This window comes from Squalius cephalus (assembly GCF_949319135.1).
Source record: "Squalius cephalus genome assembly, chromosome: 16".
In the NCBI taxonomy this organism is placed as follows: Eukaryota; Metazoa; Chordata; class Actinopteri; order Cypriniformes; family Leuciscidae; genus Squalius; species Squalius cephalus.
Genome location: NC_137137.1, coordinates 23,347,881 through 23,364,657, shown reverse-complemented (window position 1 = coordinate 23,364,657; position 16,777 = coordinate 23,347,881). Strand labels below are relative to the sequence as shown.

Sequence of the window (16,777 nt, the reverse complement as noted above, 5' to 3'; positions counted from 1 at the left end):
CCAAGGGTAACTAACATTGTTTTATGTCTAACTTATGTTTTATGTTTCAGGGAGTCTTAAGGCATCTGCTGGGCAGCTGCTAGCCTAAATAAGATGCCAATTTTCATGGTTGGTGCTCCTCCCCAACTATACCGAATGTCATACTGCGAGCAGGCTAGCTTATCTTCTTTAGCGAGGACTAAACTTGCTAGTCCTTCTAAAACGACCAACTAACCAACAAAAACTGCTCCACATCAATGAAACACCTTAAAATATTGAGCCTAAAGGGAAGATAAACAGCAGAATAGAAGAAGATGTAAAAGAAGACGTCTATGGAGCTTCCCATGAGGAAATTTCAGGGAAAGAGACTGGGCTTTGCCCATTACTGTGGGAAACCCAGTTCTAGGCTTCCACACTGTCCCTAAGTTTAAAGGTCAAGGGTCATCCAGTATACAACCATTGTCTTCAGCCATAAATTGTAGAAAAGGAATCATATATGTTGTTACAATGTCCTTTGCTTAGAGTACAGCTTCTTTTTAACATTTAATCAGCTCAGAGACAAGGGATGAAAATGATCTATTTTGGCTTAAAGTGGCACATTTATATAACACAAACACAATTTACATTTTATTTTGTATCATGCATTCAAATAAAAACGTACCAACACAGGGTTCTCAAGTTTTATCAAAATCTTGGAGTGAGATCACATGCGGTTGGGGGAGGAGCCCTAATGGAGCCCCGCCCCCCAATTTTACCCATTGTTCATAATTAACCAGCACAAATTGAAATTATAACAATTGGTAAATCTGATAAATGACATAGAGCAATTAATCACATCAAATATACTCTTTAATGTTATATTTCAAAATTACAATTAAGTTACAAAAATTACAAAAATATAACAAATTGCTCCAAACAGTTTGGAAAAACAAATATTTTTGCATTTTGAATGTGTCTAGTCGAAATGGTATAATGATTCATTGTGTGGTGGGACATTGAGAACAAATGACATATTAGAGTATTATTAAGGTACGTGTGTGTGTGTGTGTGTGTGTGTGTACACACAAGAGTACACACTCCAGCTTATGAAATGTTTTGTGTTGCAAGTGTTTGAAAAATACAAATGCAATGGCAATCAATGATTAATGTAACGTTATGTTTTGACAGGATATAAAATATTACCCAGAGCACTCTGCTTTAATACGTATGTAGCCTTAATGTAACTAGAAATACTATTAATACAGTATAATATATAATATAATTTAAAATAAAATAAATACATTTAAATTTATTTAAAATAAAATGAAGAAATACATCTTCATTCCTTCCCATACCCACTAACATTTCCCTTAGTTTCAGATAACGTAAGCTAGCCAAACTGAGCCAAAGCTTCTGGCCTGGTTGCAAAGTAGTTGTAGAGTTTTTGACTGCATCAATAATAATGTATACGATGGGCTATATATTAAATGTTATAGCCTTAAAATGTTAGACGAGCTTTCTTCCAACTTACTTTCTCCATCATCACGACGTGTGTTCGCGCGTTGTTGTTGGTTACCTAGTAACGAACGTACGGTGGCCGAAAATGTTCCGTCAACTTCCGTGTGTTCGCGCATCTATGTTGCCTATTAACGAACGCAATCTGGCCAAGATACGTGCTGGCGGCAGGAAACTTCACTTTGTGTGCCCGCGCCTCATATACAACGTTATAAAGCTTGTAGGACAACTTGGTTGGCATTGCCTTTTCAGCGTGAGAAATACACGGTGTGGCGTGTGAGCGTGTGAACTGGTTGAATTGCGTGTGTCTCACGGCCAATGCGTGAGACTTGAGAACCCTGCCAACACAATACAACATATATATTAAATATTTAAAACATTACAAAAATGTATGTATATGCTACATAAATAGCACATTTTCTTTAAGCTGCCTGGCTCCAACTGCTGGTCCTTGACTTTGATTGCCAAGCACTGCATTTTTGTGGAGGTGACTGGTCCACACCTGCATTGTCCTGTTAAAGAAACAGACATAGTCATGTCACCCTGACCAGATTTAATGAGTGATTCTTAGAGAAAATCTTAAGAAATATTCCTTCTACAATTTCAATATGAGGGTTCTATAAACTGAAAAGAATATGATACTAGTCATATATTAAATTATTAAAGTGTTTACATTTTTAAATATGAAAGAAAGGAGGGAACTAACCAATGCTCTCTTCCGGCTCAGCTGCTGCTCTGGTCCAGGTGTGAAGTGCTTATCTGATTCTGGCTCCTCAGTTTAGGATTCAGCTGCACCTTCTTGTCAATTTCCACACATATTTTATTTTGGGAAGGTGGCTGACACACACCTACATTGTCCTGTTGAAGAAACAAACGTAATAATGCTTGTTAGACCAAATCTAAACACATATCTTTCTATAATTTTCTGAAATACAGTATAAAATGATTTGAATCGAGGACCTAGAAAACATAGAAGCATATTTGAAGTCAATGTTAATTTTTTATTTTAAATAAATCTGAAAATAAGTAAAAACGTGAGATGGAAGGGATTTACAGATGCTTCTGTGCTCCACCAACTCTTACTCTGACTGAACATGGGTGGTCCAGGAAGGGACTGTGCAAAGGGACTGGGTTTCTGCTGCCACAGATGGCGAGGGATCATGTATTTTCCTTGATTTATGGTTCTGCCGGGCACTGCTGCTCCCTGTGGGGTCCCCTGTAAGAATGGAGGCAAGTTTACGGGCACAGGTGCATCTTGTGGAGCCCTGGTGGCCATGAGTGCTTCCTGTTGAAACCCGGATGCTCCTTGTGGGAAACAAGGTAGAACAAGTGCACTCTGTGAGGTCTTAGGTGACACAGAAGTTCCCTTTGGGATATTCTGCTCCCTCTGCTGTCCCTGCTGCTCGCTCTACTTCTGCCTCTGCTGCTTAGGGATCCTAAAGCTTTCTCCCAGTTTTGGGGAACCTGGAGGCACAAGTGATCCCTGTGAGGTCCCCGAATGCACAAGGGCACCTTTTGGGATCCTTGGGAGCATATCTGCGCCAGGATCTTTAGTTGTTCCCTCTTTGTGGTCTTGTCAGGCATGGGTACTCCCTGAGGAGAAGAGGCTTGAGGCCTCTGCTGCAGCAGCTCCCATCTCAGAGGCTCAGGAATCTTTAACTTTGGGGCAGGCACAGGTGGTCTCTGTAGAGACTTGGGCACAGGTGCTCCCTGTTTAGACCCAGCGGGCACAGGTGGTGCTTCCTGTGGCCTTTTCTGCCTCCACGTTTTCTGCTGTTCCGTGGTTTTCTGTTTTTTTATCTGAGTTCAGGGCCTTCTTGGATGCATCAGCGAAGAAGAGGGATGAGGTGAGGTTCCCCTTCTTAGAACCGGCATGCACATGTGCTCCCTGTTGGGACTTGGTGGGCACAGGTGCTCCCTGTGTAGACTTGGCAGGCATGGGTACTCCCTGAGGAGAAGAGGCTTGAAGCCTCTGCTGCAGCATTCTGGGACCTTTTCTGGCATGGGTGCTCCCTGTAGAGAACATGCAAGCACCTTTGGGGCAGGCACAGGTGGTCTCTGTAGAGACTTGGGCACAGGTGCTCCCTGTGGGGACTCAGCAGCCACTGGTGCTTCCTGTGGCCTTTTCTGTTGTGGTCTTGCTGCTTCCACAGGTGGTCTCTGTTGAGACTTTGGCACAGGTTCTCCTCGTGTAGACCTGGCAGGCATGGGTGCTCCCTGAAGAGAAGAAGCTTGAGGCCTCTGCTGCAGCAGCTCCGGTCTCAGAGGCTCAGGGATCTTTAGCTTTGTCCTCTTTGATATGTTGTCAGGCAGTGTTCCCTGGAGAGAAGGAGCATGAGGCTTCTGCTGCTGCAGCTGCTCCTGCCGCTCAGGGATACGCTCAGGGATATTTTGCTTTCGCCTTTCTGTAATACTGAACAAGCCGATGGGCCGGATGCGGCCCGCGGGCCGCCTGTTGAGTACCTCTGGTCTAGAGAGGTTTTAATATTTTAGATAATTGAACATTCAACTCAGTAAGTTTTGAGATACAGCTATTTTACTCGTTCAGTCTGGACAGATAGGTTGATAATAATAACCAATGACCCTTTTTAATTTCAATGCTTTCCATCCATCACATATCACTTTCCTCGGAGTTCCCAGAGTCATATTTCAGCTTTGAGGCTTTTGTGCCCTCTAGTTTGACATTTGCCCATCTTTAGTCCGAGGGCATCAGTTTTTTTTCATTATGTCCTGCAGTAAAAAGATCCCTGAGATCAGTATGACGATTCTCTTGTTACACTGCTGACAAAGGGCCAGCACTTCCTGTTGTAACTGTTCTCCTTCAGCACAAATGTAATGAAAGGATCTAGAGAAATGCTTTGGAGTAAAAGTATTAATTTCCTCTTCAAAATGTAGTGAAGTCAACGGACAAATACAGTCACAATGAAATCAAAATTGACAATTCTTATTTTTTATGTAATATTTATTATAAATGATTTCTCCGTCCACATCATTATTATTATTTTTATTCATGTGCCTTCAATATAATCTTTCATCTAAATAAATTCCCCTCCCTTGCAAGGACATCTACAGCAATAGCAAAACACAACGATACAGTTCCTGATGGACAAAATCAAGGCACGCTCTACATTGATCAAGAAGCTGTTTCACTCAGATGTCACTACAGGGAAGAAAAGACTATCGCAATTTCATTTCATACCAACTCAGTTAAATGTAAGGTAGGCAATTTTTTTAATAAACACTTTTTGTTATAATGGTAGAAACTCTTCACATCTTGATAGCAATCAATAATAAAAGTGGTCTAAGCATTAAAACATGCACATACATCTTATGTGGAAGTCTCATGACCAAAATTTTTCGTCCAATGTTTCGTCCAATTTTTCGTCCAATGTCACTGTTATTGTAATGTTATATAATGTAACATCTCATGATGCTTTGCAAACTGCTGTGTGCACGTGGCTTTGTAGACGCTCTGAATGCTTTCAAAGCTAGCTTGCTATTGCTAGCCTCTCCGAAATTGCCTACCCTACCTTTAAACCACTGAGTAGGCTACTGCTCTTATCGCATCCATGTACAATAAAACCTGTATTTGGCTGAATGATTTAAACACCTACCCCCATGAGGGTGCTCCATGCAAAATAAAACAGCTTTTATTAGGCTAAATAATTATATGACTTAAGCCTTCATTTGCGAGTATACACGATTTTTATTTAATTTAATTTAAATACAATTTTGATTTGATTTTTCAAAAGTAGCCCACTATTTACATTTGTAATGAGAAAGAAATGATGCCAGAAGGATTGGCAGTACGTTGATTTGTCGTACACTTGCTGCCCCCCAGCGGCGTGCAAGTGAAGTGCGCCTCACTCACATTGATGGACGGGGAGATAAAGTGTCCTTTCTCAGGTGTCCGCTCTGTTGTGTAGTAAATAGATCTCTCATACTCACTGCTGCTCAGAGGACACCTCGCTCATGGAGCGGTGACACACTTTCGGTGAGTTCAGTAATACGCTTTACATATTCTTAATAGCACAGACTGCGTTTGAAGCCACAGGGTGATTTCCACAATGTCAAACCCTGGAAAATACGACTGGAAAAATGTGTGCATGTATTGGTGTGTCATTTTGTTTAGATGTGATTCTGTGAGTCCAAATTAAAATGATTATGATTATTTTAATGTTTTAAATGCAATATTGTGTTGTGTCCATTCCTATTAGAGACATGTAGTAATTTAGAAAAGTATATTTATGCTCTCTAATATATCTTCTTCCTATCCATCATTTTAGTTGTATGAAAGTTTGATGCATGCCTTCCTCTGTCAGCCAGCAATCTGTTCATGTGATTTTGCTTGAAATGACAAATAAATCATTTTAACAGGGGCAGGCATTTGACCAGCGAATAAATTATAGATCCCCACTTAGGTGAAACTCAATCTCTCCCCTCTTGTTACTCTCTTTGCTTTCGTTGACGACCCCAACGCGCAGTTTCCCAGCATGCAGCAGGAGCTTTGGCTGAGGGCCCTTCTTGATACCTGCGTGTGCAATGAGATCGGCCGCTGCGCAAACACTCCTGACTAGACCGTCCGAACAAGAACTCAAAAATGCCTTATCCAACTGCGCCGCAGGACACAACCACGTCTCCAACTCCAGCAGACCAGCACAGTCCAGAGCAAAGACGTCCACAGACACAGTTAATTGTACTTCTTTGCATCATCATGGCCATAATCGAGGTGCGTTACTCTGCTATTTTTGACAGACAGTGACATGAGAAGTGTGTCTTGTAGAATCTTGCAGAAATAACCTTTGTGTCTAAGAAAATGCAGATAAATGTGATATTGCCGAGGGCCCCTGGAACCTAAACAACCCGGTGAAAGCCTCAAGGAGCCACCAGGAGCTTCACAAAGAGCTGTTACTGGCCCACAGAAAGTAAGATCACAATACAATGCTCCAAATCAGACACAGGAATATTTATCTCTGCTCATGGAGATTTTATTAAATGGCTGAGCTTTTTTAAGTGGGTTAGTGAAATATTAATGATGCCACGCTCTCTCTCTCTGGTCTTTTGTGTCAGGCAGTCATGTGTGGACGCACAGTCTGCAATCGTACACCTCTGGTATTATCAGCAGCCTGCACTCAGGACACACTGTGTCAGACACTGTAATGATAGGCCTTCCTATCACTTCTGCCAAGTCCTTTAGAGACTACTGAAAAACTGAAGTTCAGTCACTTTGGCTGCTACTGCTGAGAAATATGGGCTCACATATTACACTCAAATCTCATGATGGCAATGGAGCTCATAATGATGGGGAAAATTAACTTTTTTTTTTTTCGCTCGCAAAACTTAGCATTCTTTCGTAAAACTTTTGAGTTCCCACAAGAAAATGACATGTCAAATACAGTGTTGTTATAACTAAAACAAAATGTTACAAATTGTTTTCATTAAATGCAATAAAGCTTAAATACAATAAAATATAAATATTAGATAAGAAACTTAATCTAAAAAAAAAAAGTAAATTGTAAAATTGTAAATTGTAAAAAATGTAAATTGGCAAAAAAAGGCAAATGTAAATTGCCTTGGCAACTATCTAAAATGAATAAGTTTAAATTGAAGTACTAAAATGACTAAAACTAAAATAAAAATAAAGCTAAATAGAAATATCTATATTTTTTAAAACTAATACAAATTATAAAAGCACATAACAAAATGTATATTAACTCAAATTAAATGAAAACTGAAAATATAAAAATAAAAGCTTATGCAAAATATTAGAAGTGTTAGTTCACCCAAAAATAAACATTTAGTCATCATTTACTCACCCTCAACTCAAGTTGTACCAAACCTGTATGAATTTCTTTTTCTGCTGAACACAAAATAAGATATTTTGAAGAATCTATGTAACCAAAGAGTTGACCATAACATTGATTTAAAAAAAAAATGCAATGGAAATCAATGGCTATGGTAAACTGTGGTTTGGTTACCCACATTCATACAGGTTTGTATTGAGTTGTATTGAGGTTTGTATTGAGTTGAGTTTGTTAACTTGAGTTGAGGGTGAGTAAAAGATGATTTTTGTATTTTATTTTGGGTGAACTATCCATTTAATGAAAACTGTAATAGTATATACATATTTCTAAAATAACACTGGTAAAATGTTACTTTTATACCTGTTGTTTGTGCTTTGGCTCTTTGGGCGGGACAGAGGGCTGGTGGTGGGCTGTAAACCGGAGCTTCAGGCGGTTCTGGAGAGGAGGAAGAGAGAGAAGAGCCAGAGGGAGGAGGGAGAGCAGAGTAGGAGTCCTCTAGAGCAGGTTCTTCTCCAGCGCCAGCAGAAACACCAGGAGATGATGGTCAGCAGCCTCCTCCAGGCCAAACAAACACACATCACTTTACACACAGTTATTACTATATAGCTTCGCATTACAAAACTGACCATGGTAAACCACAGTTTACACCAAAATAAAGGAGTTGCTCTATTTTATTATTTCTACTGTGTAGAAATCATAATACATTAATATGATGTAATTTATGTTTGCACAGTTTTTAATGTTTGTTTACAACAGGTTCACTGTATTAACACTAACTGTAATAACTGAGTGAGAATATCATCCGTTTTATTCGTCTGTGTTTTCTGATTTGTTTCATCTCAGAAGGAGAAGGAAGACGAGCAGAAGTTACACGAGGAGGTTCAGCTCTTGGAGTTTGTGCGAGTGAGACAGAACCTGAAGAGAGTCCATACAGCTCTACAGAAGAACATTCACTCCTGAATCTGACTAAACACATACTTCATTTGGCCATGCAGCTTCATTTAGAAATAAAGTACACAGCGTTTCGTTATATCCATTATGATCTTGTTATTAACCTTTTTTCATACATTTTTAGTCTGTTACAGTTCACTACACAATTGTGTTCTGTTATTTAATAATGTAAAAAAATTAAATAAAAAAATAATAGCCTACCCATGGTATACTACATGGTATATTCCAAATACCATTATTACTACTTAGGTTATTGATAAGCCCTAGTACTGTAAAAACATACAAAATCTACTTCAAACAGTGATTCACAAACTGTAATATTTTGCTGAGAGTGCTGAGGAAATTGCCATTGTAGAAACCCTTAATACTACAAAGTACTTAAGTAAATACCACGCTTCTACCATGACACATGTTCAAATGATGTTTTTACATCCATTTTTTGGTACTTTATTATTAGAGAAGAAAAAATAAATAACGAGGCAAATTACCGTGGTAATTGTTTTTGTATTGGATTTGAAAGTTATAAATGTCAGTATTGTAAAATCAAACTAGAATGAACTATTCATATTGTATTTAATAAACATGGCTTTGACTGAACGAATCTTGCAATAAAACTCCATCTACTCCAACAGTGTCAGTACTAGGGAAAATAATGTGTGTGTTTTGCTTGCACGAGCCTCAACCGGCGCCTGTTCTCCTGGCCTGTGATTGGATGAGCAGAAAAGGAGCTGGCCAATGATCTTGGGAAAGCGGAATAAACAGGACCAGCTGCCTGGATGTTGGTCATATGATGTTTTTACTGCCTCTGCAAAATTAAGGAAGAGTCGGTTTAACCGCTTTTATTTTCATTGTCACTAAAAAATACGATCGTTTTAAAACAGTCAAGTGCAGAAGGTGGATTTTCTTCTTCATCTGGCAAAAGTGGTGAGTAATTTTGAAGTGTTTTGCAAGCAGGGAAACGCCAAGACAAGGCGAGTTCAGACACGATCTGTTTTTCTCGTAAAGACAAGTTGTTGTTCCAGACAGTAGCACGCGCTATATAAGTCAGTCACCATCAGATATATCACAGATTTGTACAGTTCCGCAAATCAACTTTTTAGTAGAGTCGCCACACTCTTTAGTCTTTCCTTCTAAAAGCTTTTAGAGCATTGAAGCAGATGATATTCATGCACTAATCACAAGCTTCTGTTTAATCAATGACCTGAACATCTGTCCGCGGTTCTCTTGAGTTCCGTTTGCTTGTAGGCTAACGCTACTCAGCTCAAACTCCACGGAGTTCCCCTTCAAATGGTTATCAGCAATCGCAATGAGAATGCATGCAAATCTGTTTGTTTTCCATGCACATTATTATTTTGAAATGTAACTTTGAAGTCAGAATAGTCAAGCAAATTATTTGTCTGTACAGGCGCCAAACGGAATAGCTAAATAAATAAAGAATGAAATATACACTGGTTGTCAAAAGTTTGTAATAATTAAGATTATTATTAAGATTATTATTTAATGTTTTTGAATTAAGTCTCTTATGCTCACCAAGACTGCATTTATTTGATGCAAAAAACTGTAAAAACAAATATTGTGAAATATTATCACAATTTTCAGAAGGTTTTCTATTTTAATATATTGTAAAATGTCATTTATTTTTGTGATGCCAAAGATTTTGCATCATAACTCCAGTCTTCAGTGTCACATGATCCTTCAGAAATCATTCTAATATGATTCGCAGCTCAAGAAACATTTATCATTATTACGTTATCAATGTTGAAAACAGTTGTGCTGCTTAATATTTTTGTGGAAACCCAAAGTTACACCATTGGTCGAGGTTGGCAGAGAGCCGCCTCCTATTTTTCTGATTGGCGATAAGATTCTGTTGTGATTTCTGTCAGGTAGTAGAAGCAGTTTGTGCTTGGTATTCATAAGTAAAAATGCTTTTCGAAAATATCACACTGATTGAGTTAAACTGAATTCATCTTTGCATTGGTGAATTATTGATAATGCAAGAAGTTTGGTATATCATATGGAAATGAGTAGCTGACTGAAGATATATAAAAGCATTGATTTATTGACAGAGCAAGGGTCAGTTTTTAACATCACAGGATCACTTTGATAGCTGCAATGCCTACACGTCAAAACTATCTTAGTCGTACTATAAAACAACCATTGTGCATGACCCTAAACTGTCACTTGCTTTAAGGAACAATGACTGCAGCACCGCTGGAACAGTATCGAGACAGAATCCGGACTGAACTGGACAGAGTTGTGGATTTCTGGCTGAAATATTCCCATGACAAAGAACACGGGTAAATTGATTCACGTTTTAATGCATGGCTTCAGCAGCATTTCCCATATAATTGGATGTTGAAATATTTGTATTATGTAAGCTTGAATGATTATTAACATACATACATGCTGAACATTGAAATTGTCCTTAACAATGAACCCTGAGGGACACCATCGTTCAAACCATATTCATTAGACCTTTTTAAATGAGCAATGAGTCAAAATGATGGGTATTTAAGGCATATGTACTTACTTTGTTAAGTTATAAATGTTCAGATTAATTTTAGTTGAACATGTGGATTAAATATTATGCCCTTGTTAAATGTTTGTTTCATTATATTGATTTTAGTGGATTTTTTACCTGCCTTGGAAAAGATGGGAAGGTCTATGATGAGCTGAAATATGTGTGGTTACAGGGGAGACAGGTCAGAGCTTTACATGTTTCTCATGTTCTAATGTCAATTTATTTATATAAAAATCATTAGGGGCCAGTTGTTCAAAAGTAATGTTCAAAAGTTATAGTAATTGGATCAAATCTTGAACATGGGTTGTTCAAATTCTGAAATCAGATTAGATCACAAAATTCAATCTTGGTTTTCATCTGAATCAAATCATCAGTTTGTGTTGTTCAAAACTTTTTAGTAAGATTGGGATACCTTTGATCCAAAAAAATCAGGATTATACTGATCCCAGGAGAAGGGTGGATTTCAGGAACAAAAATGTAATAAAACTTTATAATTGGTGCAAAAAATACAACATTTGTATCATGTAATACACACACACATTTTTTATTTGACTCTTGACTAGTTTAACTGTTAAAGTAATAAGTTAGAAGAAGACATTAGGCTACATATTAAGCCTTTTGGTAGCCTACAGTAAAGTAATATAGAGATTTTGGGATCATTAAATAATCCCCAAACAGCTTTAAATATCAGACAAAAAAATAATATATAATAATAATAAATGTATAATTATTTAATTTAATTAAAAAAAATTTTTTTATCACTGTTTGTAAACTAAATTGGCACAATCATAAGAGATGAACCAGTCAAAAGGTCTTTACGAGTGAACGCAAAGTTTCTTGGGTGAATGCTACGCAAAACTTTTCTGAGAGAACGCAAAAGCATTGCATTTCTTTTCCCCATCTCATATTCGTTCTATCACCATGTCCCTTTAGGGGCTCTGTAGAGCACTAGTAATCAAGGTAATCTGAAAAAGTGTGTATCTGGATCAGGGTGATCCAATCTAATTTAGCTTTGAAAAAAAAAAGTAAAAATGGACATCCTTATTATGGATAGCAAAACATGGGATTTCCAAATCCAGATCATTCTGATCCAGATTAAACGTTTGCACAACTGGCCCTAGCTGATTACATGAGAATTGTAATTGTTTTCCCAATAAAAGTGTCTGATGTGTCTAACGTATCCACCAGGTATGGATGTACAGCAGGCTGTATCGTACAATGGAAAGATTTCACAAACCTGAGATTCTTGAGGCTGCTAAATCAGGTTTGTGATTCAGTTTCTCAGTTGCTCTATCTATCAATAAACACACCACCATTCAAAAGTTTGGGGTCAGTTTAAAAAAAAAAAAAAAAAAAAAACTTTTATTCATCAAGGAAGGCCAAGGGTACATTAAATTGATCAAAAGTGACAGTAAAGACTTTTACATTGTCGCAAAAAATTCTATTCATCAAAGAATCCAGGAAAAATGCATCACTGTTTCCACATAAATATTAAGCAGCACAACTGTGTTCAACATTGATGATAATAATACATGTTTCTTGAGTAGCAAATCAGCATATTTTGAAGGATCATTGACACTGAAGACTGGGGTGATGATGCTGAAAATTCAGCTTTGCCATCACAGGAATAAATTACATTTGAAAATAAACTAAAATGGAAAACAATTCTTTTAAATTGAATTAATAGTTCACAATATTACTAATTTACTGTTTTTTGAGCAAATAAATGCAGCCTTGGCGAGTAATAAAAGACTTCTTTCAAAAACGTTAAAAAACCTTACGACCCAAACTTTTTCTGTAAGGTGTGCATTTTTGCAGAAACTGCAACATTTCAATTAAATAAGAGAGATCATAACTTTTTTGTTTAGTACTGGCCTGAAAAAACTATTTCACATGAACACGTTTGCACATACAGTAGTCCAAGAGACAAAATAATATCAGAATTTACACAAATGACCCAGTTTAAAGGTTAACATGTGTAAACTTGTATTATGTATTGTTTTTTTAATGTAAATTTTAGTGTAATTTTTTTTTTTTATGTATCAGAAAAATATCACAACATAAAATGAGCTCCCACACTTCATTGCTAAACCGTCAAAAGTGTTTTGTTTTTGTTTGTTTAAGATGACATGCCAGCATTTGATCGTGCAGCTTTACTCTTGGCAATCACAGATATGCAGTGATCCTGTCACATCAGATATTATTGAATTTCAGGAGCTGCATTTCTGCAGAAGTTTGCTCGTGTTCCGGCCTCCAGCGGCCCGGGGAAATGTGCGTTCTGCCTGACAAGAGATGGTCGAGCCGTGAAGGTTCAAAGGACGATATTCAGCGAGTGTTTTTATGTGATGGCCATGGACGAGCTGTCCAGGATTACACAAGACAAAGAGATGCAGGTAAAACTATTAGTCAAGATCTCACCTAGAAATTAAACGTATGTGTAGAAGTGACTATGGTTGTACTTTTTATATTTTTTTAGTAAAAAGTTAACAGCTTTCATTGACTTTTTAGCATATGCGTTTGTGATTTAAATGTCATAATTTCTTTCTATTTTTAATTTATTTTGTATTTGTAATGGTTGATGTCAGGTTATCTTCTGTCCTTGTTCTCACCAGGCTGATGCTGAGAGCATGATGGATCAGTTGATATTCTGGGTTCAGACTGATCCGTCAGGTCTTGGTCGTCCTCAACTTCCTGGTGATCCGCCTGTGAACAGCATGGCAGTTCCCATGATGCTCCTGTGCCTGGTAGATCAGCTGACAGAGGGTAGAACTGATGTGGAAAAGTACAAAGACCTCAGCGAATGGTGCGTGGAACGGATATTACAGCATATACAGGTGAGCTAACCTGTATACAAGCTTTAGTGATGTGGAACTAAGCTTAGGATGTGAACGGCCTTCTGCGCATTAGATAAAATAATGGGAACGATGAGATAATGGAAACACCAAACGATGATGCGTTACGCTAAATCCTTTTATCTCAGAGAGATGGAAAAGCCATTTTGGAAAGTGTCACATTGAATGGAAAGGAACTTCCTGGCTGTCAAGGGCGGTTGCAGAACCCTGGTAAGTGATCGTTTCAAATCTTACTGTCACAGTCTTCCATATAAATTCAACATCCTTTCCCAGACAGCAACATGGTGTCGGCCCAGATCCGGCCCACATCTGGTACGCGTGGAATCCACATGTTGCTGTCTGGGTTACTTCCTGTGACGTCTCTTTCTAGGTCACGCTCTAGAGGCCGGCTGGTTCCTGCTGCAGTATGCGCTGGCTAAAGGAGACGTGCAATTGCAGAAGACGGCGGTCGATAAGTTCATGGAGATCCCGTTCCACACTGGATGGGACAAACAACATGGTGGTCTTTTCTACTTCCTGGATGTAGACGGTCACTGTCCGACTCAGGTTAGATTATACCCATGATTTGGTGTCAGATATAGGGGAAAGCAGGGTTAACTTTAACACAAATTTAGAAATAAGTACAGCAAGATTAATGTTATGAAGGATGGGATTTAATAGAATATCTGGAAAATATATAGTGCTGTCATGATGGCCCAGGCTGATTGGCCACAGCTGATTCTGCAGCCAATGAGATTGCAGCTCAACATTTCGATAGTTTGGTTCTGTTTGCTGTAAGCAAGTCTTGCAGTTTGCTATCAGAAACCCTCCACCTTCCTCAGCTCCACCTGTCTAGATCTGCTACAGGTCATTTCAGCATATCTTGCATGCTCACATCATTATGTCTCCATAAAACATGAAAACCCATCATGTGTGTACAGTTAGAATGGAATATGAAGTTGTGGTGGCCTCACTGTGAAGCTCTGATCGCCTACCTGATGGCCTACAGTCACATCAGAGAGCCTAAGTTACTGGACCGATTCAAACTGATCTACGACTACACCTTCAGACATGTAAGACACGCATTAGAGACATGTAATAAGTTATATAATGGGTGTAAAGTATCAGATGTGTCTATTGTTGTCTTTGCTCAAGTTTTCTGATGAGAAACATGGCGAGTGGTTTGGATATCTGAGTCGTCAGGGAGAGGTTGTGCTGGATTTCAAAGGAGGACCCTTCAAAGGTGAGTAGCTAAATCTAAATATTTGAATATTTAATTTATTCCTGTGATGTGAAAGCTAAATTTTCAGTATTATAACTCCAGTCTTCAGTGTCACATGATCCTGAAATCGTTCTAATATGCTTTTTTTTCCATAGTTTACTTAAATCTTTACTGTAACTTTTGAAACATCAAAGTTTATGCATTTAAACTTTGACCCATGACACATTACTGTAATCCTTGTACAGGGTTCTTCCATGTTCCTCGGTGTCTCTACATGTGTGAGAAGCTTCTGGATGGTCTTCTTGAAAAGCAGGATTCTTGAACTTTCACTGATATTTTGCACTCCATTACCAGATGTGACAGGAAGTGTAAATGACATCCTTTGAATGAGTAACTATAGTTTTAACTACACTAATACTTCCTGTCAAACTGTATTACGGGTTCATAGTTTTCATTTTGCTAATTTTTAAGTGCCATTATTTTTCAAGCCATTAATCTAACATGTGAGTGAAAAAGGGACCATCGTTATTTTTTTTTAAGATTAGATGAGTTCGTTCTAGCCATGGCCAATGTTCAGAAAGTGGGACTTGGGTATGTCACTAAAGGGTTTTCTTGATAAAGTTTTTACTTTATCAAGACTAATGTAATAAATAGAAAGCAAGTTTATAAAGCTAGAAAAAACTATGTTCTGTAAACTACTACTCTGAAGATCACTGCTGCTCTTACGAGTGCCTTTTTGTTAATCTCTTTCATAACTCTGCACATATTAGTAACTAAACATGTCAAGACATTCCAACTGCTCTGAATAAATTGATGTTTACTGAAATGATTATATATTTGATTTTGGCTTACTTATTAGTACAGTACTTTTGTCATTTAGCTGATGCTAAATGTGAAACTCAAAAATCACCATACTTAAACTCATCACCCACCTCACATTGTAGACCAGTGTACATTTACATGACAACGGTGTACTAAAAACACAAGTGTTTCCATTCAGTATTCCATTACATTCAGACAACATTGTCAAAATGATCCCCGTTCACACGGATCTGCGAAAATGACTAAAGACACTATTATTCATGCCAGGCCAGTAGGTGGCGATGCCACTTTAAGAAACACTACGTTCCTACAGACTGAACAAGTAATACGCATGCCCAGGATGTCAGTTTTTACTAATGTGTCTCTTTACACAGAGACAATAACGGCATCGTTTTCAAAAGCTTGCGTTTCCAGGTCCTCAAAACAACATTAACGTTTTCTGTTTTTAGTGTAAAACGGTGTCATGTAAACGACCCAGTGGCAACCCCCATAAAAGTAATTAAACAGATTCCTAAAACAATTCTAAACTTTTATTTTCTAACAAGAGTGAAAAGAAACAAAGGCAACATTTAAATGAAAATGTTTATACACAAACTCACGACAATGCGTGTCTGCAATACCAATAATAATAATATAATAAGAATTATTAGAACCCCAGCAACAATAGAAGATGGAAAAAAAGGGAGTTAAAGTGAGATTTTGTACAGTTCCGTGGAGAGGAAGAGGGGAAGAGAGCAGGTAGCTTAAAAGAGACAACAGTATCACTGAAAGGAAATGACAATGAAGACAGTAAAACTTAGAGGAAGAGGAAAAGAAAGAAAGGACTATGCAGTAACCTATCTTAGGAAAAGTAGCACCAGAACGTAAATGCCTTTGTTTTTTCCATCACACTTTCAAAATATTGTACTAGTTTTATTCACAATGTCGAGTCCCCCTGACAAAATGTGAGACTCGGTACAAAAAGAATACCGGTGTCATCATGGCAGCGATACCAGTCCTCTGATAAACGCCCCTCCTCTGCCTGGCCGTCAAGTGTGAGTGAGTGTGTGTATGTGTGTGTGTGAATACCTGGACAAGTCGTATTATGCAGCACACGGCATTTGCGTTAAGAACAGTTTGGTACATCAATATTGTAAAGACAGCTTGACTGCAG

At 38.0% G+C, this 16,777-nt stretch overlaps 2 protein-coding genes across 2 annotated transcripts; both read left to right on the top strand.

Annotated features, from left to right (window-relative positions):
- Positions 1–5,343: 5,343 nt before the first annotated feature.
- LOC307173609 (protein FAM107B) lies at positions 5,344–8,318 on the top strand. Its single transcript, XM_079896831.1, has 5 exons — positions 5,344–5,467; positions 5,958–6,202; positions 6,287–6,398; positions 7,673–7,820; positions 8,121–8,318. The coding sequence occupies exons 2-5, from the start codon at positions 6,016–6,018 to the stop codon at positions 8,235–8,237; spliced, it is 564 nt and encodes a 187-aa protein (XP_079752957.1). The 5' UTR covers positions 5,344–5,467; positions 5,958–6,015; the 3' UTR covers positions 8,238–8,318.
- A 644-nt stretch (positions 8,319–8,962) lies between these two features.
- On the top strand, positions 8,963–15,637 carry renbp (renin binding protein). The gene is made up of 11 exons (XM_079897606.1): positions 8,963–9,152; positions 10,420–10,525; positions 10,855–10,930; positions 11,938–12,013; positions 12,964–13,142; positions 13,362–13,583; positions 13,730–13,811; positions 13,972–14,147; positions 14,522–14,653; positions 14,736–14,823; positions 15,048–15,637. Exons 2-11 carry the CDS (start codon positions 10,425–10,427, stop codon positions 15,122–15,124), a joined length of 1,209 nt encoding a protein of 402 aa, XP_079753732.1. The 5' UTR covers positions 8,963–9,152; positions 10,420–10,424; the 3' UTR covers positions 15,125–15,637.
- Positions 15,638–16,777: the final 1,140 nt, after the last annotated feature.

What these genes read in the sequence shown, in the direction of transcription:
- LOC307173609 (XM_079896831.1), top strand. Translation starts at nt 6,016, where the DNA reads ATGAGATCGGCCGCTGCGCAAACACTCCTGACTAGACCGTCCGAACAA. An exon ending in CTGTTACTGGCCCACAGAAA is followed by an intron (nt 6,399 to 7,672) that starts GTAAGATCACAA and finishes TGGGCGGGACAG; the next exon opens with AGGGCTGGTGGTGGGCTGTA. An exon ending in AGAAACACCAGGAGATGATG is followed by an intron (nt 7,821 to 8,120) that starts GTCAGCAGCCTC and finishes GTTTCATCTCAG; the next exon opens with AAGGAGAAGGAAGACGAGCA.
- renbp (XM_079897606.1), top strand. Translation starts at nt 10,425, where the DNA reads ATGACTGCAGCACCGCTGGAACAGTATCGAGACAGAATCCGGACTGAA. An exon ending in TCCCATGACAAAGAACACGG is followed by an intron (nt 10,526 to 10,854) that starts GTAAATTGATTC and finishes TATTGATTTTAG; the next exon opens with TGGATTTTTTACCTGCCTTG. An exon ending in ACGGTCACTGTCCGACTCAG is followed by an intron (nt 14,148 to 14,521) that starts GTTAGATTATAC and finishes ATGTGTGTACAG; the next exon opens with TTAGAATGGAATATGAAGTT.